The 26522-nt window shown below is 44.0% G+C and overlaps 1 protein-coding gene and 1 long non-coding RNA gene across 3 annotated transcripts in view; one reads left to right on the top strand and one right to left on the bottom strand.

Moving 5' to 3' along the window:
* Positions 1 to 434: 434 nt before the first annotated feature.
* NXPH1 (neurexophilin 1) overlaps positions 435 to 26522 on the top strand; it is a 137713-nt gene continuing 111625 nt past the window's right edge. The window contains exons 1-2 of one of the 2 annotated variants that reach the window (XM_021538350.3): positions 435 to 681; positions 1650 to 1811. In XM_021538350.3, the coding sequence (XP_021394025.1) occupies positions 1758 to 1811 (54 nt within the window). In that variant the 5' untranslated portion in view covers positions 435 to 681; positions 1650 to 1757. Of the gene's footprint in view, positions 682 to 712; positions 929 to 1649; positions 1812 to 26522 lie in introns of those variants that run through there. The other variant, XM_021538349.3, reaches the window with a different exon arrangement.
* Positions 4256 to 5902, bottom strand: LOC116183211 (uncharacterized). Its single transcript, XR_013341108.1, has 2 exons — positions 5297 to 5902; positions 4256 to 4871 (listed from the first exon to the last, which is right to left on the bottom strand). It is a non-coding gene; the product is annotated as an uncharacterized LOC116183211 (long non-coding RNA).

Here is a 26522-nt window from a genome sequence, read left to right as displayed (position 1 = left end):
CCCGCTCCCGGGCAGAGCGAGGCAGCAGGCAGATAGGGCAGGCAGCAGGGACAGGGCAGGACACACGGCAGGCAGCAGGGCGGATAGGGCAGGCAGCAGGGACAGGGCAGGACACGCGGCAGGCAGCAGGCAGATAGGGCAGGCAGGAGGGACAGGGCAGGACACACGGCAGGCAGCAGGCAGATAGGGCAGGCAGCAGGGACAGGGCAGGACACACGGCAGGCAGCAGGGACAGGGCAGGACACGCGGCAGGCAGCAGCGCGGGCAGGGTGGGCAGGGCGGGCAGCGCAAGGCAGCTCGCGTCGCCCGGGGAGGGTTCTAATTCATCACCCCGTTCAGCGGAGAGGATGGGACGCCGCTAAACTCCCCTTCCTCCCTCCTCCCTTCCCCCCTCGCCAAGCAAGCCCCCCCCCCCCCCCCCCTCCGCTGCTCTTTCTCTTTCCCCAAGCAGTGAGCCTCGGACAGTGCTCGGCTCCAGCGCTTTATTTTAAGATGATCGGCCAAGGTCTTTGCAGATAGATTTTATCTGAAGTTAAATAGCAGGCGCTCGCCGCTCACTCGCCAATAAGTCATTTTTAATAGAGACAAATCGCGCTGGACGCCCCGGAGCGCCGGTGCCGCCGCTCCTGCCCGCGCCCCCCGCCGAAGGCGAGCGGGCAGCCCGGGCAGCTCCCTCCTCCCGTAAGTGTCCTGCTCGGCGGATCCTGCTCGTGTGTGGAGAAGGGGAGGCAAGGGAGGGAGAGCCTGCCAGCCGCCCCGCCGTCCTGACAGTGCCTGCGCTGGATGCACAGCGGCCGCGGGACACCTCGGCGCGGAGCGCGGCGACGAGATGCGCAGGGGTGGTGGGCTGCGCCGCGGCACTCAGCCCCTCTAGGCTCGCCCATGGAGCGTCCCGCGGAGCCCCGTCCGCCGTCGGATCCCCCACGCCGTACGTATCCCCACCGCGGGCCCCCGCGGCGGCGGGGCTGTCCGCGGGCCGCGGGGGCCGAGAAGGGCTGGGGCAGGGGATGGGGGTCCTCGCCCGCCGGGGCGGCCCGGGGCGCGGTCCCGGCCCGGGGCAAGGCACGGCGCGCCTTTAGGAGCGGCAGAGGGAGGTGGGCGCTTGCAGGGGTAAGCAGATCCTGCTCGGGCGTCCCGAAAGCAAAGCTCCTTGCCTCGGCTTTAAGCGCCCAGAAGCATCCGGAGCCACGACCCCAGCGTCTGCTGCCGCCTTCTCCCCGCTCCGGCGCCGCTCCGCTCCCTAGCACGGTGCCGGGGCTCCTCAGCCAACTGGCGGGCGCTGCCGCCCGGTCCCCGCCGAGGGCACACAGACAGGCAGGGCTGGCAGTGGCACCCCCGGGCCGTCCCAGCCCACACCACGGGGCTCTCCCGCCCAGCAAAAGGACTGAGCGCCGGGGAGCGCTGCCTATAGGCGGTCTGCCGCCACCTCGGACCGTGCGATCACTTTGCTTTGACGCTGGATTAACTCGATTTTAATCGTTTTTTGTTTCCCCCACCCCCATTCACACACCCCATCTCCTCCTTCTCTTGCTGCCGCCCCCCCCCCCCCCCCCCCCCGCCCCTCTTTCCCTACACACCTCTCTTCCCCCCTTGTGCTGAGCCTAACCTTGTCTTGTGGTCATGGGATCTATAATTTCGTTTTTGTCTAGGCTGGTGAGAGCTCTGCTTGTTCTGTAAAGTGGATGTCAGGTGGATCTATGTTCTGGAAGAAACAAAGAGGCAGCGAAAGCAGCGCGGGGGAAGTTTGAGCGGCGAGGATGCAGGCTGTGTACTGGTACGCGGTCCTTCTCCTGCAGCCCACTCTCTACCTGGTGAGTGTCCCCGGCCCCTCGCACGGGCCAGGCATGGGGAAGCTCCTCGGGGAGGAGGGCGCCAGCCTGGCGGAGAACGAACAAACTCACGGCAACTACTTGCACCCCGCAGCCAGCCCTGCCTCCCGGGGCCGGGGCGGTGCGGGTCCCGGGAAATCTCCCGGGAAATCTCGGCGGGGCGAGAGGAGTGGGGGCGCAGACCTGTAACTTCTCCGCGGGGAAAGAGTGCTCCGCTGGGCCAGAGCAGGGTCAGGGTCTCATGGGCCGCGTCCCTCGGTGCTACTCCCGGACCGGGTCCCCGGGTGTCTGCGTGGGCACCGGAGCACCGCCGCGGGGGCGCCCGGCCAGGCTGTGGGATGGAGGCAACTTCCTGCCCTCTGCTCCCTCCTGAGGGTGGGAGCCCCTCCGGAAGGGCAGCCCCGCAGTGTGCCACTACGGGCGGTGCGGCACCGGCGGGAGGGCACTCGGCGGCGAACACAGCTAGTATTTTCTGCAAGAAGTGTCATTGACTTTCGTAGCAAATCTCCTTTAGGATTACCGCGGGAACACGAGTAAACATCGGCGTTATCTCCCCTCTCTCACACACACACACTTTATTCCCGCTACGATTGCAAGGAACAAAACCCAGGCAGACTGCTCCTTTGCAGTCTGCATCCTCTCTCGCTTGCGATGCGTTAAGCAGGCAAACGCTTGGCGGCAGCTCATCCCCGTGGCTGCGGGGGAGGGAAAAGACCTTTTTCCAGGAGCGTTGCCGAGAGAAGCACACTGGCGCCCGTGCTGGGGGTGGTGACGGCGACGGCCCGGCTCCGGTTCCCGCTCCGGTTCCCGAGCTCTTCGGGCTCCCGGGGCTCCCGGGGCTCCCGGGGCTCCGGGCGCTGCCCGCGCCGCCGCTCCCTGCGCTGTGGCGGCCGCGCCGCCCGGGGGCGCTGCGGGGCAGCGCGCGCGGCCCCGCGCGGAGCAGCCAATCGGGCGCGGGCCCGGCGCGGGCGGGGCCCCGCGCGCTCCTCCCGCGCGCTCCTCCCGCGCCCGCGCAGCGCCCGCCGCGCCCGGCCCGGCCCGACCGAATCCCGGCCCCATCCCGGCCCCATCCCGGCCCCATCCCGGCCCCATCCCGGCCCCATCCCCGCCCCATCCCCGCCCGGCACCTCCCGGCCCTTCCCGTGCCCGCCCGACGTGGGGTCCTGCCCTCGCCGGGCGGTGCCACGTCTGCCGCGGGCGTCTCTCCTCCCTGCGAATTTTATAGCCGGGGTGGGGGTGGAGGGGTGGGGGGAAATGGGGAGAAAAGTGCGTGGCAAATAATCCATCAAAAAGCCGGAGCGAGATCGATACGTCGTGTTAAATTTTAAATGTGTTTGCTGGCAGTTAAACTGCTCTCGACTCATTACAACAACAGTGCTGGATTTATTCTAATGCGCTGCAGTCTGAACAACAAGCGCATTAATTCTCCTTTAATTGTAAACTGGGAGCATTTGAAAACCATTCAGTGTGCAAATTATGCTGATTCAATTACCGTTTAGTTACAGACTTCATTACCTGAATACTTTTTTTATTCCTGAGGATTTGGCATTGCAGAGTGAAGGAGACGATTTTCAAGTTTCCCTCGAAACAATGCGAAATATGATACAGAAAAAAAAAAAACAAAAACAACGAGTCGGGAATAAAAGACAAGCTAGGGGGAGGGAATGCGCCCTTCAGCTGGTCTGTATCTTCTGCCAAAACACTCGGGGAGGATCCAAAGGATTTCCCTAGCACGATTCTTCCTTCTAACTCGATACTTCCACGTCTGTGCCAATCTCCCCCTATTCTCTGTATTTCAGGAGTGACTCTGAAAGTTTGCATTAGGCTATCACATCATAACAAACTGTTTATTAGCACCGAAGCATGAAGTTTTGATTAAAGCTTTAATGTGGCGCCACAAAGCAGCAAGGTGCAGCACTTTGTTGTGTCTATCTATATGTGCACGTCGCTCCGCGTGGACAAAAGCAGTTTCAATTAGGAATTAAATTTTCAATGCTCAGACTGTTAGGAGGGTAAATGAAATGGCAGCACAAACAGCTTCCTATAGAGTTTGTTAAAAAAAAACCAACCTTTTTGAGAGGGGTTAATAATATAGGTGAGAGGGAAAATAGCCTGTTTCCCCTTTGCCTGAATTAGGAAGTGTTCATGGAGAGTGAACAGCTGCAGTGAGGCTGGGCTGCCTTGAAGTCACTCATTTACTGACACTGTCTGCCTTGCAATTTCTCTTCACTTAGCAAACCGCTGCTCTTTTTCCTTTTTTTTTTTCTTTTTTTTTTTTAATCTTTTTTTCTCCCTCCCCTGTTTCTTTGTAAGAAATCTTTTCTTCCCCTTTTAATAGAGTCATATGGTATCCAGCCTTATTGCCTGAAATTTATAGGGATCGTGGCCGATCTGAAAGAGTAGGAATTTTGCTGGTGTAGAGATGGTTCACCATATTATGTTTATTGAAAAGAACGTTAGTTGTGCATTGCGAGGTTCATTTTCTCCTTATTTCGAGCTGTGCAGTCTATTGAAAGTGTTATATTTGATTTGAAGTGTTAGTGTATTTCTTTTGGCCTAAAAACTTAGTACTTATTTGTCAGAATTAGGAGTTAACCTTTAAATACTTTAAAGTCTTGCAGTTGTTTTCTTCTCTACTTTTAGAAAGCTGCAGAAAGTATTAAAATACCTACATTAGGTCTCGTTTACCACGACACTCCACATCACTGCTGTTCTTTCAAAAGCATCTTAGACTGATTCTAATGGATGATGTTTCCTTAACTAACAGTGCTGAGCTGAGCTAAAAATCGTCAGTGAGGAAGAACGTAAATAATAAAGAAAAAAGACCAAAATAACATCTGGAGATCGCAGTCTCTCATAGAATTGAGATCTGTTTATAAGGACGCTGGGATTTTACACCATTTCTTTAAGGGAAACCTTCTCGTTGTACCTCCTGCGTAATTGCCGGTGAACTTCCAGTCCGACGCCACAGGACAATAAAAGGCCAGGCTGTTTCTTTTCATTTCTTCCTTATTTTTTCCCCTCCTATGTGGAAGCAGCAAGCTGTAGAAGTAACAGGACGCGCGGGCTGTTAGGAAGAACGGTGAGGATCCTGAGTATTATTTCTCAGAGGGACAGGTCAAGCAGGCCCTCGAAGGAGGCGGCAGATCGCTTCCGTGCCGGCAGCTGCGGAGCCGCTCCGTGCGGCGGGGCACGGCGGGCTGTGCCCCGTGGCTCCCGGCGGCGACGGGCGCTCGTCCCGTCCCGTCCCGTCCCGTCCCGTCCCGTCCCGTCCCGTCCCGTCCCGTCCCGTCCCGCCGCTCCCCTCCCCGGCCGCCGCCCGGGCCCTGCGCACCCCCGGCGCCGGCGGCACCGGCAGCGAAGGGCTCGCACACGGCGGGATTTCACCCCCCGCACGGCCGCAGGCTCCACTCCCACCCCTCTGTGGAGACCTTCCCGCACCGCACAAGCGCGGGGTGGGTACATGCACCTCTTTTGCTGGGGTCATCCTGGCTCAAAGAGACTTCGGCTCATTATTTAGGCGCTCCTACACCGGAGTAGCTGGTACGGAACTAAAATCAGTCGGAATTTTGCGTGGCATGCTGTTAGGATAAGGATCACTCCCCCAGTTCATCCCCCGCCCGGCTTGGTAGTCTTCTCCCAGCAAAGTGTTTATTCAGCGGTGGGTTTAATTAGGATACTCTCTGGAGCTGGGTAGCAGAGTGCTTCAACTCTGTGCAGAAGTTAAGCAGAGCAAGAACGAAAGGAGGGGTGGTTTATCCACCCCGCGGTGAAGGCTCTTTCGCGGGGGGAGCTTTCCTGCGCGGCGCTTTGCCAAGGGAGTAGAACTGCGGGGCTCACGGGGCATCTTGTTAAACACGGCGATGGCTTTGGCAGAGGGGCTTCGGAAACAGCCTGCTAACCTTCCCCCGTGCCGGGCTGGGATTTTAAGGTCTGTTTCACACCGTCACTGTAGCTTGGAGGCCTTCTGACAGCCGAGAGGAGCTTCTCTGCAAAATTGTTGTGAATAACAGAGGTTTAAAATTGTCCTCCGCGATGGCACACTTGGTACAGTATTTGCTGAGGGGGTAAACAGGGGGTTAGAGGCTCCGGAGTTTGTGTACATTTAATTTCGCTGCGCGTCGCACTGTTTGCGGTCATTTCGCACCGGTTAATGGAAGCTGTGGTGAGCGTGAGGAAATATCGTGCCGGCGAAGATAAGCTGATTTTTTTTTTCTTCTTTCTTTTTAAAGATTGTTGCTGATTGTGACCTACTTTGTCATGGAAGAAAAAAAACAACAAACAACAAACAAACCTACACCTCTACAGGCAGAAAACAAAAGAGACAGGAGGCATTGTCCTATCGTAATCACCACCCACAGTATTTTCTCATAGGCATTTGGTAGTGAATGCATTCGGGTATTGCTTTTTTCTCCCCAAATAAGCGATTTCTTTCAATTTTCAAATTGACGTCGAAGGCAGGGAGGGCGGGGGAGAGCGCTTAGCGGGCAGGGAGAGTAGTGGCTTTTTGTGTGGGGGTGTTTACGTAGCCTTGAGAAGCTCCTGCTCCCTATTTCTAAACGAGTTTGAGAGAGGCTGTAGCGGTGGTGTAAAGGGAAAAACTTACCCTCTCGGAAGGTAAGACATGGGAATAACAACGGGACTCCGACCTCGTGTAGGTGGAACAAACTTATCTGTGCTTTTTTTTTTTTTTCCCCTCCAAGCAGAGGATAGTGTGCTCTTTTCCAGGCTTCCTTGCTTCCTAACCACCAGAGACCTGTGCTAGTTTTAGAAGGGGTTTCCCTGCACTGAACTTTCTTTTTCTTGATGCTTAGTACACACTATTTTAATTTAGTATACAGCTGGAGAAAGCAATCTGGAATAGATTTCATCTTCTGGGGAGGTACCTCAATATAATCCAATCCAACATCCCTACCTCTCTTCGAATAGACAAATCTCCCAAGTTTGTATGGCACCTAGAGGTATCCATTTTAACCTTTTTAATATTTCTCTGCATCTCTAAACCGCCATTTTAATTAACAAAAAACCCATTTCCTAATCGTCTTGGAAAGTGCAGTGAAGCAGGTTAAGAAACCAATTGTTCGGAATAGCCAGAACTTGGAGAAAATGAATGTGTGAACCATCTTACCCTTCCTAGGATTGGCTTCTGTTCTCCCGACTGGATTTGGGTGAAGTATTAATGTGATTTAGCAGATAGTTTAACACCCAGCTCGCTCTTCTTGTAAGTCAGCATTAAACCACCTCCTGGGTGCTTTGTAAATACAGCTTTAGCATTTTTTTCATGCAGCAGATTGACATGTTGACGATTCCGCTTTAAGGAATGTGACAATAAAGTGGAAAACCAAAGGCTGGCAAGCACTTCATCAAGGATAAAAAGGTTCTGCTGTAAGGATGTCACTCAATTTATTGTGAAAGTCGAATGAATTACGTTTAATGAAAGTGCTCCCCAGATGAATATTACCAGCAATTTCCTGAGTTGGCTCTGTCAGATTGATATGAGGAAATGCCAACCCATATCAAAAAAGATCTCCAATCTCAATTACTATGCAAGCTTTCGAAGAGCTCCTTTTTATTGATATGATATATATTGGCGGGTTCTCAATGCTGTGCAAACTACTCTCTGTTTAACAGGACAGTGCATTTCCCAGTTTATTGTTTAACACTACGTTTTTCTGGCTGTTGTATAAACTTCTGCGAGTGCTCTTTTTCGGAGGGGAAGCTGCCTCTTGTCCCCTTTCCCTTTCCGCGACCCAGAGAGATCAAAGTTGTGTGGGTGGCAGACAGCGATGCTCATTGCAGGAAGTTTGTTCAGCCTGGATGGACAAAGCCGAAGGTCAAGACAAATAGCTTGGCTGAGACAATGGCATTGCATCCCCTAATTTTCAGTGCATTTCTAGGCAATAATCCATATCACGGTAATATCTGTTACGAATAGCAATCCCAATATTACCGCCCTTTCTTCGTCATTCCTCTAGGGTTTCTAAGGGCAAATTAGGAATTCAGTGAGCCCTCGAAGGGAGAGAAAATCTCTCTGGTCACCTCATCTACATAAGAATTGACTTTTCAAGAGGCTTTTCTGTTCTATTTTAACTACTCTGACGCCAGTCGTTACTCAAGAATACACCTTCTTTTCCCATAATCCGTCTTGCTGGGCTTGTTTGTGATTGATTCAGTCAGATTTCTTCTATTGCTTTGCCATACTCTTTCAATGTTTTTGTATCAAAGCAGAGAGACGGTATTGAAGGACAACAGGGATGCCCTCAAAACTCTGCAGTAGGACAGGGACATGGTTACTTTCATGTGCGGCTGCACTTCTTGCATGAAGCATTAATGAGGAAGCAGAAAGACCTTGTCCTTAGCACATATCGGGTTAGTCTGGCTTTCGTTGCTGGATCCGCCACTGAAACTTTCTTCAGAGTATGATTACCCTATGTGTCATTTATTTATTTATTTGTTTTTTAAAAGTGTGTTTTCCCCTCCTCTGTCGGAGATGCTGAGTGTTTCGAGCCGCGGACGGCGAGTGCAAGCGCTGCGGGGAGAGCGGCCAAGCTCTGGCAATGGGGCCGAGAGAGGGCTGGCACTGAGTGAGTGTCCCGCTCGGCGCCGGCCGGGACAGCGCCAGGGCCGGGCAGCACCGCGGACAGCGCCCGGCCCGGCCCGGCCCGGCCCGGCCCGGCCCCGGCCCCGGCCCCGGCCCCGGCCCCGGTCCCGGCCCCGGCCCCGGCCCCGGCCCCGGCCCCGGCCCGACCCGCACCGCCGGCCACTCGCTCACAGGAGCCCCGTCCCGGGCTAGTCAAGGTTTCGGGCTGCCGCAGCTTAGACCTCATCCTCAACACTCTCCGGATGCTTGGTGCTCTGTGCCAGTTATCTGAAGGAAGAAGGAGGCGGGTGGACCAGCAGATCGATGTATTTGTTTACTGTTGCTGCTGACTGTCTTTCTCTCAGTGCTGAAATGGTAGCTTTATTTTCTGAGGAAAAGCTGGTCAGAGGGACAATACATGAGTATGCGGTGGAACAGCGGTGGTAGAATGAATCTGGGGATAGGAAACCTATTCTGAGATGCTCAGGTTTGTCTCATTCTATCCCAGGACCACAAAATCCTCTCCTTTTGGAGAGAGACCAGAGATATCCAAAAGCATTGGAATAAAAAATGAGGTCTGAGACATGGCTGACACCAGACATGAGAACAGGGGATTATTAATTAACAGTGACTTTTAAAATCCTATGGGTCGGGGCAGGAGTGTCTCTCCGACACAGCTCATGTCATTTTTGGGGTAGTGGCACTCTGAGGCATCTGTGAGGGGCAGCCAAATCTTGCTCACTTCAATTGATTGCCTGTGTCCTGGCAGACGGTGCTCCGGGTATCTCCCAGCCCTCCACTTGCTTTCACTAGGAGATAATCACAGGCAACTGCCTCCACCCCTGTAAATCCCACTTACTATCAACAGAGCCAGCCTCCAGAGCTCTGCTGCCTGAAAAGCACTTGTCAATGAAACAGTGACTTTTGGCAAGGCAGGTGTAAGTGAATGACTGATGAAGAGTCCTTCAATGAAGGAATGTGATGGGAATTGACTGGGCTGAGAGGTAAAATAACCCACAATCTCCACCAGCCTTCTAGATAAAACCATAAGCCATTTATTCCTGATCCATATTCTGCCATGAATACCAGTAGTGATTGTGATGCTTTTCCTGGCTGTGAACATTCTCCAGTCCCTTTTGATTACACCATATCCCTGTGCGTCGTGTCTCACAACTGCATTGTCTGCTGCAGAGATACTGCTTTTATCTTCCAAATGCCACCCTCATTAATGTCAATGTCTCACCGTCCAGCCAGTGACAAATGTCTCAGGGATGTTCATCTGCTTTGCACCCTGTGTCATCTCTCCCGCTGCCTTGTCTTTTCCTCTCTGAGGAGAGATTTGGTAATATTTTCTTCCTTGTCCCTGAAATCTGCTCAAAAACGTTTTGTCCACCAGTTGGTCTCTGTCCTGTCCATTCACAAGTTAGTTTTGCCAGTGTCCTCTGGGTTATCACTTCTTCTTTAATCTGTTTGATCACTTTGATGACAGTTTGACCAGTGCATGCAAAGATGATCTGCTCTTTCCAAATCTGCAGGTTGTTGAAGGGGGAGAAATTAGGCCTACCAAATGATTATGATATTAGTGCCCTCTTTACCTCAAATTTCATCTTCTAACCCAGACTTGACACAAAACCCAAAAGAACAAAGAGCCTGGTTGTTTCTTTGTGTGTGTAATCAGGTTATTGTGTGCACAAGAACACTGAATGCTCTTATTTTGCTGGGCTTTTGAAAACATTGACATAAGTCAAATATGTCTATGTTATTTTTTGCATATTTACTTAAAATTTGGTGATAGCTGTGCAGCAGACTAGTTTTAGAAGCAGAACTGACAGCCAAAATAATAGTAGGAAAGAAGAACTTTTGTTCTTGGAAAGGCATGGAATTAAATTATAGCATATTAAAATATATAAAATATATTAATTGTTATTATTATAGTAATATATGAGACATTAGAATTATATTTATTAATTTAAAAAGAAGAGAGTCACTTAAATCTAACCAGTACAGTATCCTCAGCTGAAAATTAAAAGATGCTTCTTTCCTTCCTAGTTGGAACATGGTTTGAAATAACAGAAGTAGCATTACCAGTGATTAGTGACCAGTGTGTTTTATGATCCTCTTTCTCCTTCCCCTGCCCTATGTCAGCCTTGCATTATGTGTGAGTTAACTTCCAGCTGGCACAATATTTCCTGCACTTGTTTTAGCAGTGCAAGTGAGCTACCAGGTAACAGAAAAAATAGAAAAGGAGAAACATTCTGGCCATGTATTGAGATGGACAAACAAAGACTCCTCTGCAGCAGATCCTATGCCCTGATCCTGCAGTGTAATGCAAGATAGGATTCCATGTAAATTGATGGTTTGTTTACTTGTGTGAGGAGGACAGATTCTGTTTATGTTGAAGATTAAGTAGACCATTTCTATTTCTGAGAATTGCTTGTCACTATTCAGCTACCACTTCAAATTGAAAGTGTAATTGGTAGCTCTTAAAAAATTTTAGCTAATGGAATTTTTGTTATGGGTAGTTCAGACCACCTGTACCATAATATTTATCTGCACAGTCATTTTTATAAGCTATTCTTGATTGAACTTTAGAAAAATAGTCCTTCTGCTAGGCTATTTTGTCAAGAAATGTTGTCATAGGCCTTCAGGTATATAAAGCTGCTTATATAAAATTAATGGACTGCTTTTTATATTTACATTCTCATGCATAGCATTTGAGGTCTTGCTAAAAAAGAGATAGACTTAAAATGGGAATATTGTTAAAACCGTGTGCTCATGCTTATTGCACTGTCAATAACAGTATTGTAAAATATTGGTGTGCTTAAAATCAGAATGCTTATGTGTAATTTGACTCTAATTTAGAATAATTTCTGCTGTCACTTACTGCAACTACTCTGTGTTACATACAGAGATTTTTCTTAATGTTTATGTGGGGAATACTTTGCACCTTGAGACGATTTTGTAAGAAATATTGATAGGTAAAACATGGCAATAGCACTGTAGCTCTGTGGAAGACAATTGCTAAGTGAACAGATCTTTAAGGATCAGGAAGATAAGAAAGACTACAGAAATGTGACATAAATGATGTGCATAATAAATAGTACATGAAAACCTTCACAATTTAAAAAAGATGGGCTCCATCCTGCAATGGATATTACTTGACAATGTCCACATTTTATATTACTGCTTGTTTCTTCTCCCGGCTTCCACAAACATCACATTTGCTTAGCTGACTTGCTTGTAGCAGGTGGCAGTGTAGTACATGTTGCAAACGGAGGGAAGTGCATTGATACCTCAGTGGAATCATGTCTGTGAGTGGTCACTCAGATTGGGTAAAAAATGGTATTATCTGGTCCTTGGCAAGACTGTTATTTGTGAATCATCATCTATATCTTTAGCTTCTGTCTTTGTTGACTTAGTGGGACCTCTTGCTGGGTGTCTCCTTCCTTTGTGAAGGAGAGCTCAGCTCTCTGTCTCTGCTAGCACAAGTCATTGCTGTGAGGTACCATCCCACAGAATTATAAATGTATTGGAATATAGCTTGTATTTGGCTCTTAAATGTGCTAAATATTTGCTAGCTAGAGCAGACTGTGAGTCTTGGAAAAGTTATTCTATGGATTAGCAGATTGTAATTATATGGTTCAGTCTTCCAGTGTAACACAACTCAAATGAATATGGAAATGTATGACTAAGTACATTAGAGGAGGTGCTGTTTTTGTTCTCCACAATTTATAGGATATTCTGAAATTGCAGTGTTGTAGCAGACACTTCAGAGAGAAGGCCAATAGCTGGCAACTACTTTTTAGAAGCAAAACACAATCTCAACTGAAGTCAGAACACTTGCTCACATATGCTTCGGTGCTTTACTGAGCTAGGAGAAAGTGAATGCAGTATGGTTTTTGCATTTTTTTTGGGATATAAAACTTCTTCCATGGAGGAAAAGATTACATATCCATGTCTTCAAAAATATTACTGAGCAATGTTTTTGCCAAGAATCTGCTGAATTTACCTCTAGACTACTTAGACTCTATTACAGTATTTTTCTATAACCAAGCAATACATTTGATACCATCCCTTATCCTAAAAATATTATATTTACTATTATTGGATAATAATTAATGATCAGAAATCCTACAATTATGAGATAATAATTATTTTTGGATTAATTTTGAATTTTTTGAGTCATGATTTGTGACTTATTCTGACTACTGCTCCAGCTTCTGAAGAAATAGTCTACAAAAATATCTTTATCTATGAAATTAAACTAAAGTGTAGGGTTTTCAAATAGAAAATTAATGTCTTTTTTCTTTCTGTAAATGTGTTTTTGAAGCATTCAGACAACACCCTTACTACTGTTAGAAATACAAAGACATGCAAATGGTGGCATGCCTCAGAAAGCAATGCATGGCCATTTTCCAGAACTATATTTGAGGTCTAAAGTTGAACTCTAACTGCACTATTGATGCACATGTTTTGCAGACCATTGCAGATTTTTTTTAGAAGAAAAATGTACTGGAACAATGACCATGTAAAGCAAAAAAATGTAGCTTTATTTATTCTTCCACAAGAAACTTGCATGTTGATTCAAAACCACTCAGACTCAGAAGAACTTTTCCATTGATTTCTTTGGCTGCAAAATGGGACCTTTAGCTTGATAAATATTTCCATTTTTATAAGGGGGTTGGAAAGACATTTAAATTTTAGCTTGATTTTCTTTGTGAGAACTCTCTATTGATAGCTGACACAGGAAAGAAGTAGTAAACATTTCTAATGAATATGAAAGAATATGTATGTATGGGTATGTGGTATTCATAGCCTCTGGTCTGAGCAACTTAGTGTTCTGTGAAGTCAAAAAGAGCTGAGTAGGTTCTATACATTTTTATTTCTTTATTGTTTCTGTCATTGTTTTATTCTTTAGTAAAATTACCCTGAAGAATGTCATCCCGTCTTTGGCCTGCCATGAGAACCTTCCTGGAGACCCAAGTCCTTTTGTTCTCTGGCAGAATGGCTCCATGGCTACATTATTCCTTCACCTAGAGTAATGACTGCATAGTTTGTCCCTAAACTTTGATATTTTATTTTATCCAGGCAGCACAGTGTTAGTCATCTATGTCTGGCACAAAAACAAACTGTGCTGCCAGCTGCTACAGGTGGATGATTTGCTTTAGCTCAACAGGTGGAGCTGTGACTTTGTTAGCCTCTTGATTCAGGCTAAAATTCATCTCCCTGGGCAGGTCCCTGACTCAATTTTGCTCAGGTGTTTTACACTCTAAATTTGTACTTACATTTCCGTTGCTGATGGAAAGTTTTTAAGCTCTTGACCTATAAAAGTTTTCAGATAATGAGAGGCATATATGCTTATGTATTCATCAAGGACAGTTAGTCTGTAGGAATGTGGTGGTTCTAGGGAGATTCTGTGTGAGTTTTTTTTTCACCTCAGCTTTGTGTAATAATGGAGAAATTAGATGGAGTCCAGGACGGTATTTCATTTAGTCCTCTTTCAGCAAGGTCCACCTTGCATGATTGATTTTTTTTGACCTATCTTTTTGCTAGGTTCTTAAAGACTGTAGAGATGTTTGGAACAATTCTGTCTTCAGTGTGTTTAGAGGAAAATAGTTCCAGTGGAGTTATACTAATGGCATTTATAAAAACAGCAAACTCATTGCTCATACATGCTAAAATTCTAATTTCATGGAATGCTTACAATCCTATGGGCCCTTTTTTGCCTTGATTTAGCTGGAGCTGATCAATTGGTGATTGGAATGAATGATCATTCTGTGTTGGGAAAATATATCATAGGACAACAGGGGAGTGGCTTGAAATAAATTGGGATTATAGTGTGAGGATCCATATATAAAGGTTCTTGCTTCTCCAAAGATTTCAATTTTCTGTATTCTCATGTTTCTTTATTAATTTTTCAACATACTTCTATATAAACTTGTTTTGTCTGAATAATGTTTAGAGAAAGGTTGGTTTCCTATGGATTTGTGCATCCTTTAATAAGTCATTGCTTCAAATATGATACTAGATGTTCGCTATTTGTGTCAGAAGTGTTCCAGATACTGCACTTACAGAGGCAAAGTCAGGGGAACAAAGACAATACTAACTGAGGATTTCAAGTCACAGCATCTCCAGCAAAGAAATAATCATTGTGATTAGATGAAGCAAAGAGCTTCTGAACAAACTCCAGACTAAAATATGCTTGAAATATTCACTGAATGCTTATGAATAAAATAAGCAGAAATCAAAATGGGAGATGTTTTTTAATTAACAGAAGTATAGGGTAAATTAATAAAATAAATTGTTAGCTATTAATAATTTGACCAGCTACAGTAAGATTCCAATAAATATGCCCAGTGGGTATGGAAAATCTACACCACTGAAATTGCATTGATGAATTTATCCTAATTTCCAATGCTTTCTGAGTTTGTATTTAGGAAGGAAAAGCTGTCATAAAGATAGCCTGGCATAAAATTGTCTCAACTTTTTTTTTTTTTTTTTTTTTTTTTTTTTTTTTTTTAATTGAGATACTTCTGTTTGACAGTGAAAGTAATTTCAGGTTACTTAAGGATGTTAAATATATCACTGCTTAAGCAGAGAATTATTAGAAGAAATGTCATATATAGCATAAAAGTGACCTCTGCTTTTGCTGGAAGACTCACTGGCAAATCCATATTATTGCCTCTCATGCCTGAAGAAACAGGAGGTTAGTCTTTAATAGAATACTGTTGGTTCTAAAATATGAATGAGTCACTGTAGTTGCATAGAGATAGGTACAGTAATCAAAAGGCAATCCCAGCACAAATTCTTTCTTAGAAATCAAAATAAAATCACAAAAACCCCAGAATCTGAATAAAGATTCATCCTGTCCTAATTGCTTAGCACTGTTTTCACAAGAGTCTGTCTCCATCTCTGAGCCTGTAGCTGTATTTCATTCTTGACTACTTAAGAATTGCTTACATCTTGCTTGTTGGTGTCCGAGTCTGTGTTACCCACAAATCTGAAACTCTGAGTTCAGTCACAGGCTCGGTTCAAGGCTGAACTCCCCACCTAAGGTTTCCATTTCTCATACAATTTTACTGCTATTGAACACAGAAAAAAACCCTCTCTCAAATGTCCAACAAAATGACTGTGCAGAGTTATTCTTACATGCAATAATTTTTATTTTTCATCTCTTGTATCACAACTTCTAGCTTTAATTGTTTAACTATTTTATACTACACCATAATTAATCCACATCAACCATGCACTTAAGCTCTGTCTTGTGACAGTCTGAATATACTTTTTGCAAGTTTTTCAGTCCTCACTGAACAGTACCCTTTCCATGGTTGGTATAAGTCAGACTTGACCATCTCAGGCTCAGCTATCAGCTGCACTCACATTTTCAAGCATCCTGTTAGTTGTAAGAAATGAACAACATATAGCAAAGCTTTGCTTCCAAATAAATGATTGCACCCCACATTCAGCTATCACAACAGAATTAGTGCCAGCTGTGATAGACTTCTGAGTTATTAACTTAAATATAACTTAAATTAACTTAAATATAACTAAAAGTTATTAACTTATGAGTTAACTTAAATGCCACCACATAAGCCTAAAATACCATCACTTCTCCAGTATTCTGTGGATTCACATAAGAACATGAAAAAAAAGAAACAAAACAAGCAAAAACTAACCAACCAACCAACCAAAAAAACCAAATGAAGAAAACTCCCCAAAAAACCCAAACAAATAAAAGGGAAGCTGACCATCAGGAAGCAGTTCTAGCTGGGTGTGTAAGACCCTAGACTTACAAAAGATCTTGTGATAGGGTCACAGGACTTTTCCACTATCATTTTCTCTGTCTCTTGTTCAGTTATGGATTTAAGAGATTCAGTTTCTTTACTTCTTCAGGAAATGTGAATCCAGACCTTACAAATAGAGGTAGTTGCTTTAAACACTGTCTGGTGAAATAATCTTTGTGGAATTTTCTTGATTTTGCTTGTTCATTTTATCATGCTTGGTTTAATACAGTCAGGGACTGCTTTAATCTGAAACAGGATCTCATTGTAGGTAGACTCTGAGGCATTTGTGTAATTAAGTCTTTCTTTCTTGCTCTTTGGCCTTATTTATTTGAGTTCACTCATAAGGAAGCACTTCAATTTTGAGAGCCCTATATCATAAAAACACTTTATTATCATGTGTAAGAAATTCTTGAACCAGAAAGCTGAAGATATGTTGCCTTGCCAATCCTATTCATTGGACATACTAGCAACAGCAAAATAAGTTACTTAATTCTAGAAGCATTTATGCTTCTGAAATGTCAGAAAGTGTTTAAGTTAATTCCTTTTCTTTCTCTGGTTGCTTAGTTTGGACAGTTTAGTAGCTTTTGTGAATTATGCTTCCAGGAAACATTTCCCAACAGAAATATGTGGGCAGCTAATTCCAGGTTATGATCTTTAACAGATCCCTTGGACAAAGAGAATAAGACTTTCACTGTAGTAATTATAGGCACCTTCTGAATCAAGTCTGAAGGATCTTCCAAGGTTGCTAACAGTAAGCATAGGCAGTCCTGAGTTCTGTCTTCTTGCTGAATCTCCATTATCTTCACAGCTACATACAAGTCCAGTTCTCATCTTACATTTTAAGAAACCCTGTCAGTCTGTCATAACACAATAACTAATTAGTAAGTAATTGCTTCTGGAAAGGTGTTTATGTGCCCAAGATCCTGAAAGCTCTATTTCTTTTTCCTGAAGATCAATACCCATGGTTAGCTATGGAAGCATATTGTTAGCTTGTAACAAGTTGCCAATTTGCAGGCCAGTACCCTCACACCTCATCCATTAATTTTAAGCTTATAATTTCCTTTGTTTGATGATTTGTATCTATCATCCATGCATAAAAACCTGTAATGAATTACTGGATTGCAAGCTCTCTTTATGTTTATCTGATTTTTCATTCTCAGTGCACCTGCAGAAACTGTCAGGAAAGGAAAGGAGAACTGGGCTCCAGCATCTTGTTTTCTTGGTCTAGGATATATGGAGTAAAGATTGAAGGGGTGTTCTTGCTTGGTGCAACTGGCTCTATGGGTTGAAGAAGGCAAACTGTTTTCCAGAGCTGAAGCCTATATAGGTCATTCTGCGAAAACAGCCATAGAGTGTTAAAACATGTAAAGAATACTAATGATTTTTAGCTGTAGAAACAGAGGTAATTCTGGGAAGTGGTTAAGGCTTGATATTGAAAGCACCCAACAAGCATTCTAGGAATCATAAAAATTATATGCCTGTCAAAAAGACCATGCCCCAACACATTTTAAAGGGTTTTCCTTCTCCAGAAATGCATCATTAGGACTTCCCAAAGAAAAACTGGCTTTGGTTCATTTTCCAAAGCCTGGGATATTTTCCTGTAGTCTTGTTCTCTAAAACTATTTTGTGTTAATCTTCCATAAAGACTAAATAAATACTCAGGTAGATATCTTGCAGGGAAAAAATTTGCTCCAAGTAGTTGGAGTTCAGCAAACATATAAGCAATTGAAGAAAGGGTCTTATTCCATGAAGTTTCAGGCAGCCTTAATCACAGCCATTGCTACCAGAACCATCTAGAGTTTATAAACACATGTATCCTCCTAGGTGCTCTGTGTGACAGTACTTGCAATATGGTGTTACTCTGTGAATAATTGTTGCCCTTTTTTTAATGTTGTACTTTGGAGTAGCTCCATGGTTAAACAGAATAGTTAGAAGAATGCAGTTATTGTTGATATCTATGGAGCTTACAAGCAAGAATGTTAGTAATAACTTTTAAATTATGAGGTTCTTAGAAAGTGCAGAGGGAATACTGTGATGTAATGGATAGATTTTTCAATCTATATATTTTTTTTTTAAATTGAAAGTGACAGGCACATTTGGTATACATACAAAAAAATATGCTGTTCTTTAAGTGTTTTAACACACAGATTGTATCCAATTATACATAGCTTTAATTATTTCCTAAAGACTCTGTTCTAAAAGTATTGACATTATAGTGCTGCTGGCCCTGGAGGATGTGATGTATTTTATTTTGAATAAGACTTTTCCAAGCTGCCATCTCTTTATGGGTAGACCTTTTTATCTGTACAGATGAAACTAGCTTGTTATAGTAGCTCAAACATAATTAATGATCTGTTTGTGCAGAACAGTTAAGGGACAAAGAACCAGTCTCTCATTATTTCTTATTTCTCCATCTTAAAATTAGGAAATTTTTCGACTGGCAAAAAAACCAGATCACCAGTACTACAAAGTCTGGGTGAAATGTACTGGTAGCAGGATTAAGAAAATCTTGCTTCATTTCAGACTATATGTGACCTTGGGGGATCTCAGTTATGACTTGGGACAAAAAAATTTAATGTTTCATTTTGTAGTGGTACATCTTTCACCTTTATGTGGATTTCAAAATGTAAATAAAATTGCTTTCTGTCAGTGTGCTGTGTGAAGGTCACAGTCATATTCACCACAAAAATTCAAAGTGCCATTTGACCCATCATTGGTTCACTAGATAACAATGCATTCCATTCCCTTCCAGTAATCTAATTTGTAAGCACTTTGTAGCTCAATATTTTATACGTAGCTGCTAAAAAGCAAGAAATAAACCTTTAAGAACTTCATTGCAGATTTATTTACTGAATGTCTGTGTATCAAATGAGAAGATTTTAGAGTGCCAGGACATCTTGTATTGCACTCTTGTAACAAGACTGAATATTATTAAAGATAGTAGGAATGACTAGAAAAGGAGTTCAAGGGCTCTCTGATATATTTACTTTAAACTTTTATGTGCTTACTATTATCATAACAATTCTCTCAGATCATCTTTGTGGCAGGTTTGGCACAAACTGCATTCTGCTAAAATTGAAAACAAATAAAAGCTACTGTTCCTGCTGTTTAGAGGTGGGGATGCATAAAAACACAGTTTTAATTGAATAGATTTTTTCTAATTTTGACAATGCAAGGTCTGGGATGAGTGTGAAGTTTATTTGCCACAATGCAGACTGCCCAAGTGCCCACAGATTTCTCTCTGGATATCTGAAATATTTCTTGGCCAGAGCTTCAGCTGGTATTAAGTCCGGATGGTTCCCCTGATCTGGCCATATGTGACTATGCATACCTTCTGTTGTTGCTTCCTCTCTTGGCTAGCAGACAGTTGTTCTGAAAGTGTGTAAACTGTTAAGCTTTGAAACAGAAACAAAATCTTAAATGCTTAATGCTGGCATGAGACTTTCCTACATGCAGCTTATTCTGCATTTGCTCAGTAGAAACAGTAGATTTTTGTTTTCTCCAGAATGTGAACAATATATTTTTCTTAAATATTTATGTGCTGCATTATTTAGAACTTCATTAGAAATACCTGATATTGGCCATAGGTAGAATCAGGACACTAAATTCAGTGAACTGATTTGGCCATAACTTCATTTTTGTATCCTGTGGAACACACTGAATACACTACCATGAGATTATCTCAACTGATTTGGGAGGAACTGGTAAAAACTAACCACTATTAGACTCTACAAACACTTTACAGCACAGAATTTGATGGAACACACTTCCCTCCAGATACCCATGGATCTCTAAAAAAGATCTGACTTGCAGTATTAAGCAAAGATACTGTGGATTAAATTTTTACAAATATATTCTTAGTTTTCTGTGGTGGAATTTCATATTGGTTCTTCTGTTAGGAACAGAAGCAGTTTTCCCAGTGGCTGGTACTGGGGAACTCAGTACGTTTCATGAAGTAGATGTCTGTAGAGAGTTATTGTAGAGAACATACTTGGGGCTCTTTCTTAAAACATAACTGCATAGCCAGATGCAAACAATTTAGGTGCTTGGCTAGACTGTCTTTTGGGCTACGGGAGCAGGAAGTATCCCTGGTCCTGAACACATGCAGCTCAGTTAGGAAATCAAAGTGTTTGATTGAGCAAAGAAAGAGCACCCTCCTCTTAGGTGAACTGTTAGCATGAGTGAGTAGCTGTGCACAAACATAATTGTCTTCATCTTGGAAATTACTCACATGCTGGCAAAGAAAATCTCTGTGTTTGACCATACAGATATGTTGTTGAATTCTATCTGGAGCCTCAGCATAAATGAGCAAGATAAATATTATGACTGAGGCATAGGAGTAAAGATTTAGCTTCCAGAAATTGCCTTGTTCTTCCTTTTGTTGCCTGCTTTACTTAACCTTTGCTTACAAAGGTATTTCTAGGCTAAAGGGATATGAGGTCAGTGTTTATTTGTAATATTCACAGCAAAACTAATCTTGAAGTGAAAGGACTCCTTTAGGAGTCTAAAGGAAATGGTTCTTTAGTTTATTAACAGAGAGGGAATATTTTTCAGAATAGATGTGTTTAAAATAAGTCTCCTGTTAAGCTCAATGAGATCTAAGAATATGGGCTGACTATAACCAAGATTACTGCATGTTTTGGAGAAGTAAAGCTTGAGGGTTTTATGTTGATTTATTTTTCCTTTTACCTTTTTATGCCATCTTTTTTGAAGAAAAGTACTAGTGGAAAAGAGCCCTAGGGGTTATAAAATGTACTCTCAATATATTATAAAAAGCAGCAAATGTATGAAGAAAAGTATAATATTTGTCTGTAGTATTTGCTAGGTGTAGTCTGATCTAAAGCCATCAATGAAATAACTGGACATTTTTCTGCACAACTTCTAGACAGGTTTAACAAATTTTTCCACAAAAAAAGGTTTTGGAACTTTTTAAAATGCCCCAAACCCCCTGCAAACAAAGACTTCAAACCCCCCCACCCCCCAAAAAAAAAACCCAAACCAAAAAAACCCAACCAAACAAACCCCAAGGAACCTCACAACAAAGATAAATCAGAAGTGCAGAGGAGTAGAAGGTGCCACCTATCTTGGGCTAGTTTTAGATGCTCATATCCAAACAGCTCCATCACTTGTCTGGCTGACTAACCACGAGGACACTGGTGAGGTGCAAAGCAGTTCCCTGCAAATCCCTCTAACCACACACACCTCTCAGCAGCAGTCGTGCTGGATACTCAGTGGGACATCACACTACAGCTACAGCTTCTCTGTGGGAGGCAATTGTCCTGTTTGTCATAAACAAGGACATTCATATATAACCAGAAACAACTCACCAGGCCAGAACAATTAATGGTATTATAACTCAACACATTTAATCTTTAATTGAAGTTGCAGACCTTATGAAATAATAAAACTGGAAGGCAGAAATAGTATAAAATGTATCGATTTGTCAGTAATTGATTAAAAAAAAAATCAAAAAAACACTCCATGAATCCTGCTCTCATTATGCCATCTCAGATTGATGTTTTGCGATATTATATGCTTTTGCAACTAACTCATCTGTAATAAAAGGATGTGAACAGAGAAATATGACTCAGAAAAGGATATAAAAGCACCAAACAAATCCAATACCTCAGTAATCTATTCATAGCTCATTGTCAATGAGAGAAGCCTTGCAGAAGAAAGGTAAACAATCTCTTTTCTTGGTATTAGCAGAGCTGTGCAACAGTCTTTAGAAGCCAAAATGTTTTGCTTTGTTTGACCTAAGGTGAATAGCTGGGCTGAGATCCTTGCAAGTTTAATGCATAACTTATGTGCTTTCTATATTATTTTGAAGATAATAGCAGATAAAGCAAAGGATATTTGCACTTGTCCATTGTATTGTTGCAAATAAATCCAGGCAGAGTTTTAGTGTTAGTAAATTTTTCACTACTGCTAAAGGGAATGAAAGGGGAATTACTTGATGTCACTTTTTTTTCCTGATATGGAAACTCTGTTAGTTTCAGTCACGTGAAAAAACAAAACATATTCTAAACTCTGAATATGTAACACAGGTTGCAGTGAGGTTCTTCAAATATATAAACATTTGCTTCCATCCTCTGCTGAATAGAAGCATATCACAGCATCACAGAATATACTGAGTTGGAAGGGATCCACAAAGATCATCTAGTCCAACTCCTGTCCTTGCACAGGACCATCCCCAAGAGTCACACTAAGTACCCAAGAACATGGTCTGGATGCTTCTTGAACTCTGTCAGGCTTCATGCTGTGACCACTTCCTTGGGGAGCTTAAATTTCTTGGCTAAATTGTTTGAGCCCATTGTTCCAGTGCCCAACCACTCTCTGGGTGAAAACCTCTTTTTTAATATCCAACCTAAACTTCTCCTGGCACAACTTCAGGCCATTCCCTCACTGGTCCTGTCACTGGTTGCCACACAGAAAATTCAGTGCCTTCCCCTCCTCTTCCTCTCACGAGGAAGTTGTAACTGCAATGATGTCTCCCCTCAGCCTCTTCTCCAGACTGAACAGACCAAGTGACCTCAGCCACTTCTCATATGGTTTTTCCTCAAGGCCTTTTACCATTCTTGTCTCCCTCTTTTGGACACTGTCCAATAGTTTAATCTCTTTTTTAATATTGTGGCACCCAAAACTGCCCTGAGTATTCGAGGTGAGGCCGCCCCAGCTTAGAGCAGAGTGGGACAATCCCGTCCCTTGCCCGGCTGGTGATGCTGTGCCTGATGCCCCCCAGGACAGGGGTGCCCCTCCTGGCTGCCAGGGCACTGCTGAGGCATGTTCAACTTGCCATTGTCCAGGACCCCCAGGTCCCTTTCTGTGGCACTGCTCTCAAGCCTCTCATTCCCCAGTCTGTCTGTACATCCAGCGTTGCTCCATTCCAGGTGCAGAATCTGGCATTTTCCCTTGTTAAATTTCATACAGTTGGTGATTGCCCTGTTCTGTAATTTTTGAGGTCTGCAGAGGTCTCTCTTCAAGGGGTCAACAGCTCCTCCCACGTTTGTGTTGTCTGTGAACTTTGTATCCCTTCCAGTCCTGTGCCTAAGTCATTTATGAAGATGTTGAAGAGCACAGGGCAGAGGATGAAGCCCTGTGTAACCCCACTACCATTACACATTGGTGAAAATAAGAGGTCTATTTAACTTGCTTTTTGGTCAGAGTTTTGTTTAGTTATTAATTTTCTAATGTAATCTCAGGTGCATATTGCAAAATAACCTAGTTCAGTTCTGGAAAAAGAGGATTGTTCACTGCTTGGAAGGAGATAATGAGAAGTGACCTTGATTACACCACCCGGAGTCTCATCTGAGACCCTCCTCTGGTGCAGCTAGAGTCTATCTTATCCCCACAGTTGTACAAGTTGTGTCTGGGGTTCTTGGTTAGGACAGAAAAGAGGTCTTTCTGCTTCACTTGCTTTTGCTGGTGATAGTAGCCCAAATGGTGAGAAAAATGTAGCCCAGGTTTGCCTATCAGTTCTTGGAAACCCTTGACATCTGACATTTACAGTGGTGACCAGTGCATAAGCATGAATGGAATTACTTTGACTTCCCACTGTTACAACACAGGTCTGTGGCTGCTTCAACTTGGTCCTACTTCTTCCCACCCCACATGTCAACAAGTCGAACAAGTTCTAGCTTTATTTATGCAGGTACCAGTGCTGTCCATTGCCAATTTGTGCCCATGCTTAAGCAAAATTCAGCCAGGAGTTCATCTGTACCTTCCTGCTGTGAAGCCTGCCCAGCTCCCTCCACATACTTCCTCTCATCCTTTCCAAGGGCTTTCAGGAATACATAGATAAAGTGGTTTTATTTGGTACATAAGGAGATGTGTAGGGATTGAACAAATTCCATGTATGCATATTTGTACAAAGTCCATGTTTTTTTGTTTGCTTTATCATAAATACTCATGCAGAAGACAAAATGAGAGTGACATCTGGAAAAATACATTACATACTTGGTTCAGCAGTTAAGTTTTTCTGTGTTATTGAGAAAGTTCATTGTGATGATGGCTGCCACATCTCTGCTTCTGTGATTATCCCAGTCTCAGTTACTGCTTCACATTCTTTGAATCAGTATCCTGCATTATGGCCATTCATCTGCTATCTGAAGGGATTAAAAAATTAAGATCACATCTGTGAAAGATTACTGGGTATGCACATATTTGGTTTGGCCTTGCTTCTGTCTTGTTTGAAGTTCTGCTCTCTCACCCTTTCTCCTGCTTGCTCTTCCTGGAGAACCATCTGTTACTATTCTATGCAGCCATATGCAGGTGCTTTGTGACACCTTAGATTTATCTTCTCTTTCACTGATATATGAGGGAGGAGAGACCCTGTCCACAACCTAAGACATCCAAGATAATCCTACCAAATTGAGTGGTTGCTCTCCTGGGCACAGGCATGTGAGAAAAGGACTGTCTGTTAAGGTGTCTCAAGCACATGGTGAGTCTTGAAGTGGCTCAGGTGTTGAGTGTTGGAAGAATGTGGTGGGTTGAATGCAAAGGCTGGTAAGGAAAGCTGTATATCTTAAAGAATTTCTTTTAATGTGCTGTGTTTTATCAAAGATTTTCTTCTTAGAAAGTGGACTGCCTTGTATTTTTTAAATCCAGGTGACTATGCAGAATTGCTTGGACAGGTGGTAACAAGTTTTGATTCAGAGATCTGCCAGGGAGGACAGAGCATAGGCTCCTGTGAGTAAAGATCAATATTTCTTTGGATCAAAGTTAAGTATAAAGAGGACATACATGAACATATATTGATAGATCTAAATCTATGAGTGTGTATGTAACTATTAACTTGGCCTGGTTCTGTGAAAGTCCATACTAGCAGAGGATTCTTAGCATTGCCTGTCTTTGATGGATCTTTCATTTTAGAGCTTTGACAGTTGAGGTGTGACTCCTCACCAAACTCAAATGTTTCAAAACATTACAGGGTGTGCTAAAGACAGGGTCCTTTGTGAAAAGGGATATATTTGCCTTCCAGATGAACCAAGAACACAGAAAAGCACTCAGGGTGCTGTTCCTTGAAGCAAAGCTGTCAGAATTCATTCTTTGTGAAGTGAGCAAAGTGTGGAGTGAGGTGAATGAAAATCTTTTGTCTTGAACAGCAACAAAGATTTTGGGAGGATGAAAAATAGTGTGACTTGTTGACATGTAACTAATCTGCTGTCTGTATGACATGGGAAGAGAACCTTGGCCTGGGTTCTGTTCTCCTACTACCTCCCTACCTCCTCATGTGAACCCAAGAATATTGCATCTAATGTTGTGTGTTCTATTCTGTGTGCTGTATTTCTAAATCTTGGTGACCTCTGATGACTTGGAATCTTCTCAGTTGTGGTAGTCTGTTATTTTACAGTTGGTTCTTCAGTAGTATGTTTTAATGTTCCTTGTCATACGTTTGTAATGGTTCAGTCTCTGTACCCCATTTGGCTTCCCTAATGGTTCAGTTCTGGGCTGTTTACCACAGTTTTCCCTGCCAAAATGTATGTCAATCCACCTGTATACCTCCCTTGTTCCCTTGTCTCACCCCTGTCTGTCAAAGCACACTCCTTTGGTTCTGGAGTGTTCCCTGTCTTTCATCCCTTCCTCAAAGCAGAATTAGGTTCTAAGGTTTGCTCCCTCCCCGTGTTGGCTTCTCTTGGGGAGCTCTTGCCCTGCACCCCTCCCCTAATGCCCTCCTGTTGGTCACAGGTTGTGTCCTCCCCATGTTTCCCCCATCCCTTAAAAGTAGCCCTTTCAGGTTCAGATTTGGTTACTTGTTCTGCCCTGACTTCGACATTATTTGGAGACTCAGCCAAGTGTCCTTCCCCGTTGCTGTGCCTCGGTTTCCCGTGCTCTGTGCCCGCTGCGCTCCCCACGGCAGCGATCCGCGCCCCGCTCCGGGCTGGGCTCAGCCTCGGGGCGGCCGCTCGGGGTCTGCGCTGGGCCGAGCGGGACAGCCAGGGAGCCTCCGGCCCGGGGACAAGGAGAGACAGGCGCACTCAGGGGGGAGGAATTCTCCAGTACATTGCAGCTTGAGTTATATCCAGAAAAATGATATAAGCAGGACATAATACCTCCGGAGTCCTCTGGCCTGGCTCTGTGGCAAAACAGGTACTTGTTTGATACATGGCCCTTTTGGGCTGCCAGATGCCATGTGCACATATACCCAGGGAAAGGCTGATAGACAAGTCCAGTTTTTGGTGTCCTTTTCCTTTAGCTATAAAATAATCAAAGACTCAGATTCAGGCAGAGCCAGTTAAGTTGTGGTTGATCTCAGGATGCAATTGTCAAGGATGTGAAGAATCCTGGGAGGACAGCTGAAGGCCTGAGAGCATGTCAGGACCTGGAGTC

This window comes from Lonchura striata, chromosome 1, assembly GCF_046129695.1.
Source record: "Lonchura striata isolate bLonStr1 chromosome 1, bLonStr1.mat, whole genome shotgun sequence".
Classification (NCBI taxonomy): domain Eukaryota; kingdom Metazoa; phylum Chordata; class Aves; order Passeriformes; family Estrildidae; genus Lonchura; species Lonchura striata.
Note: the sequence above shows the minus strand (reverse complement) of the source record. Positions and strands in the feature narration are given on the sequence as shown.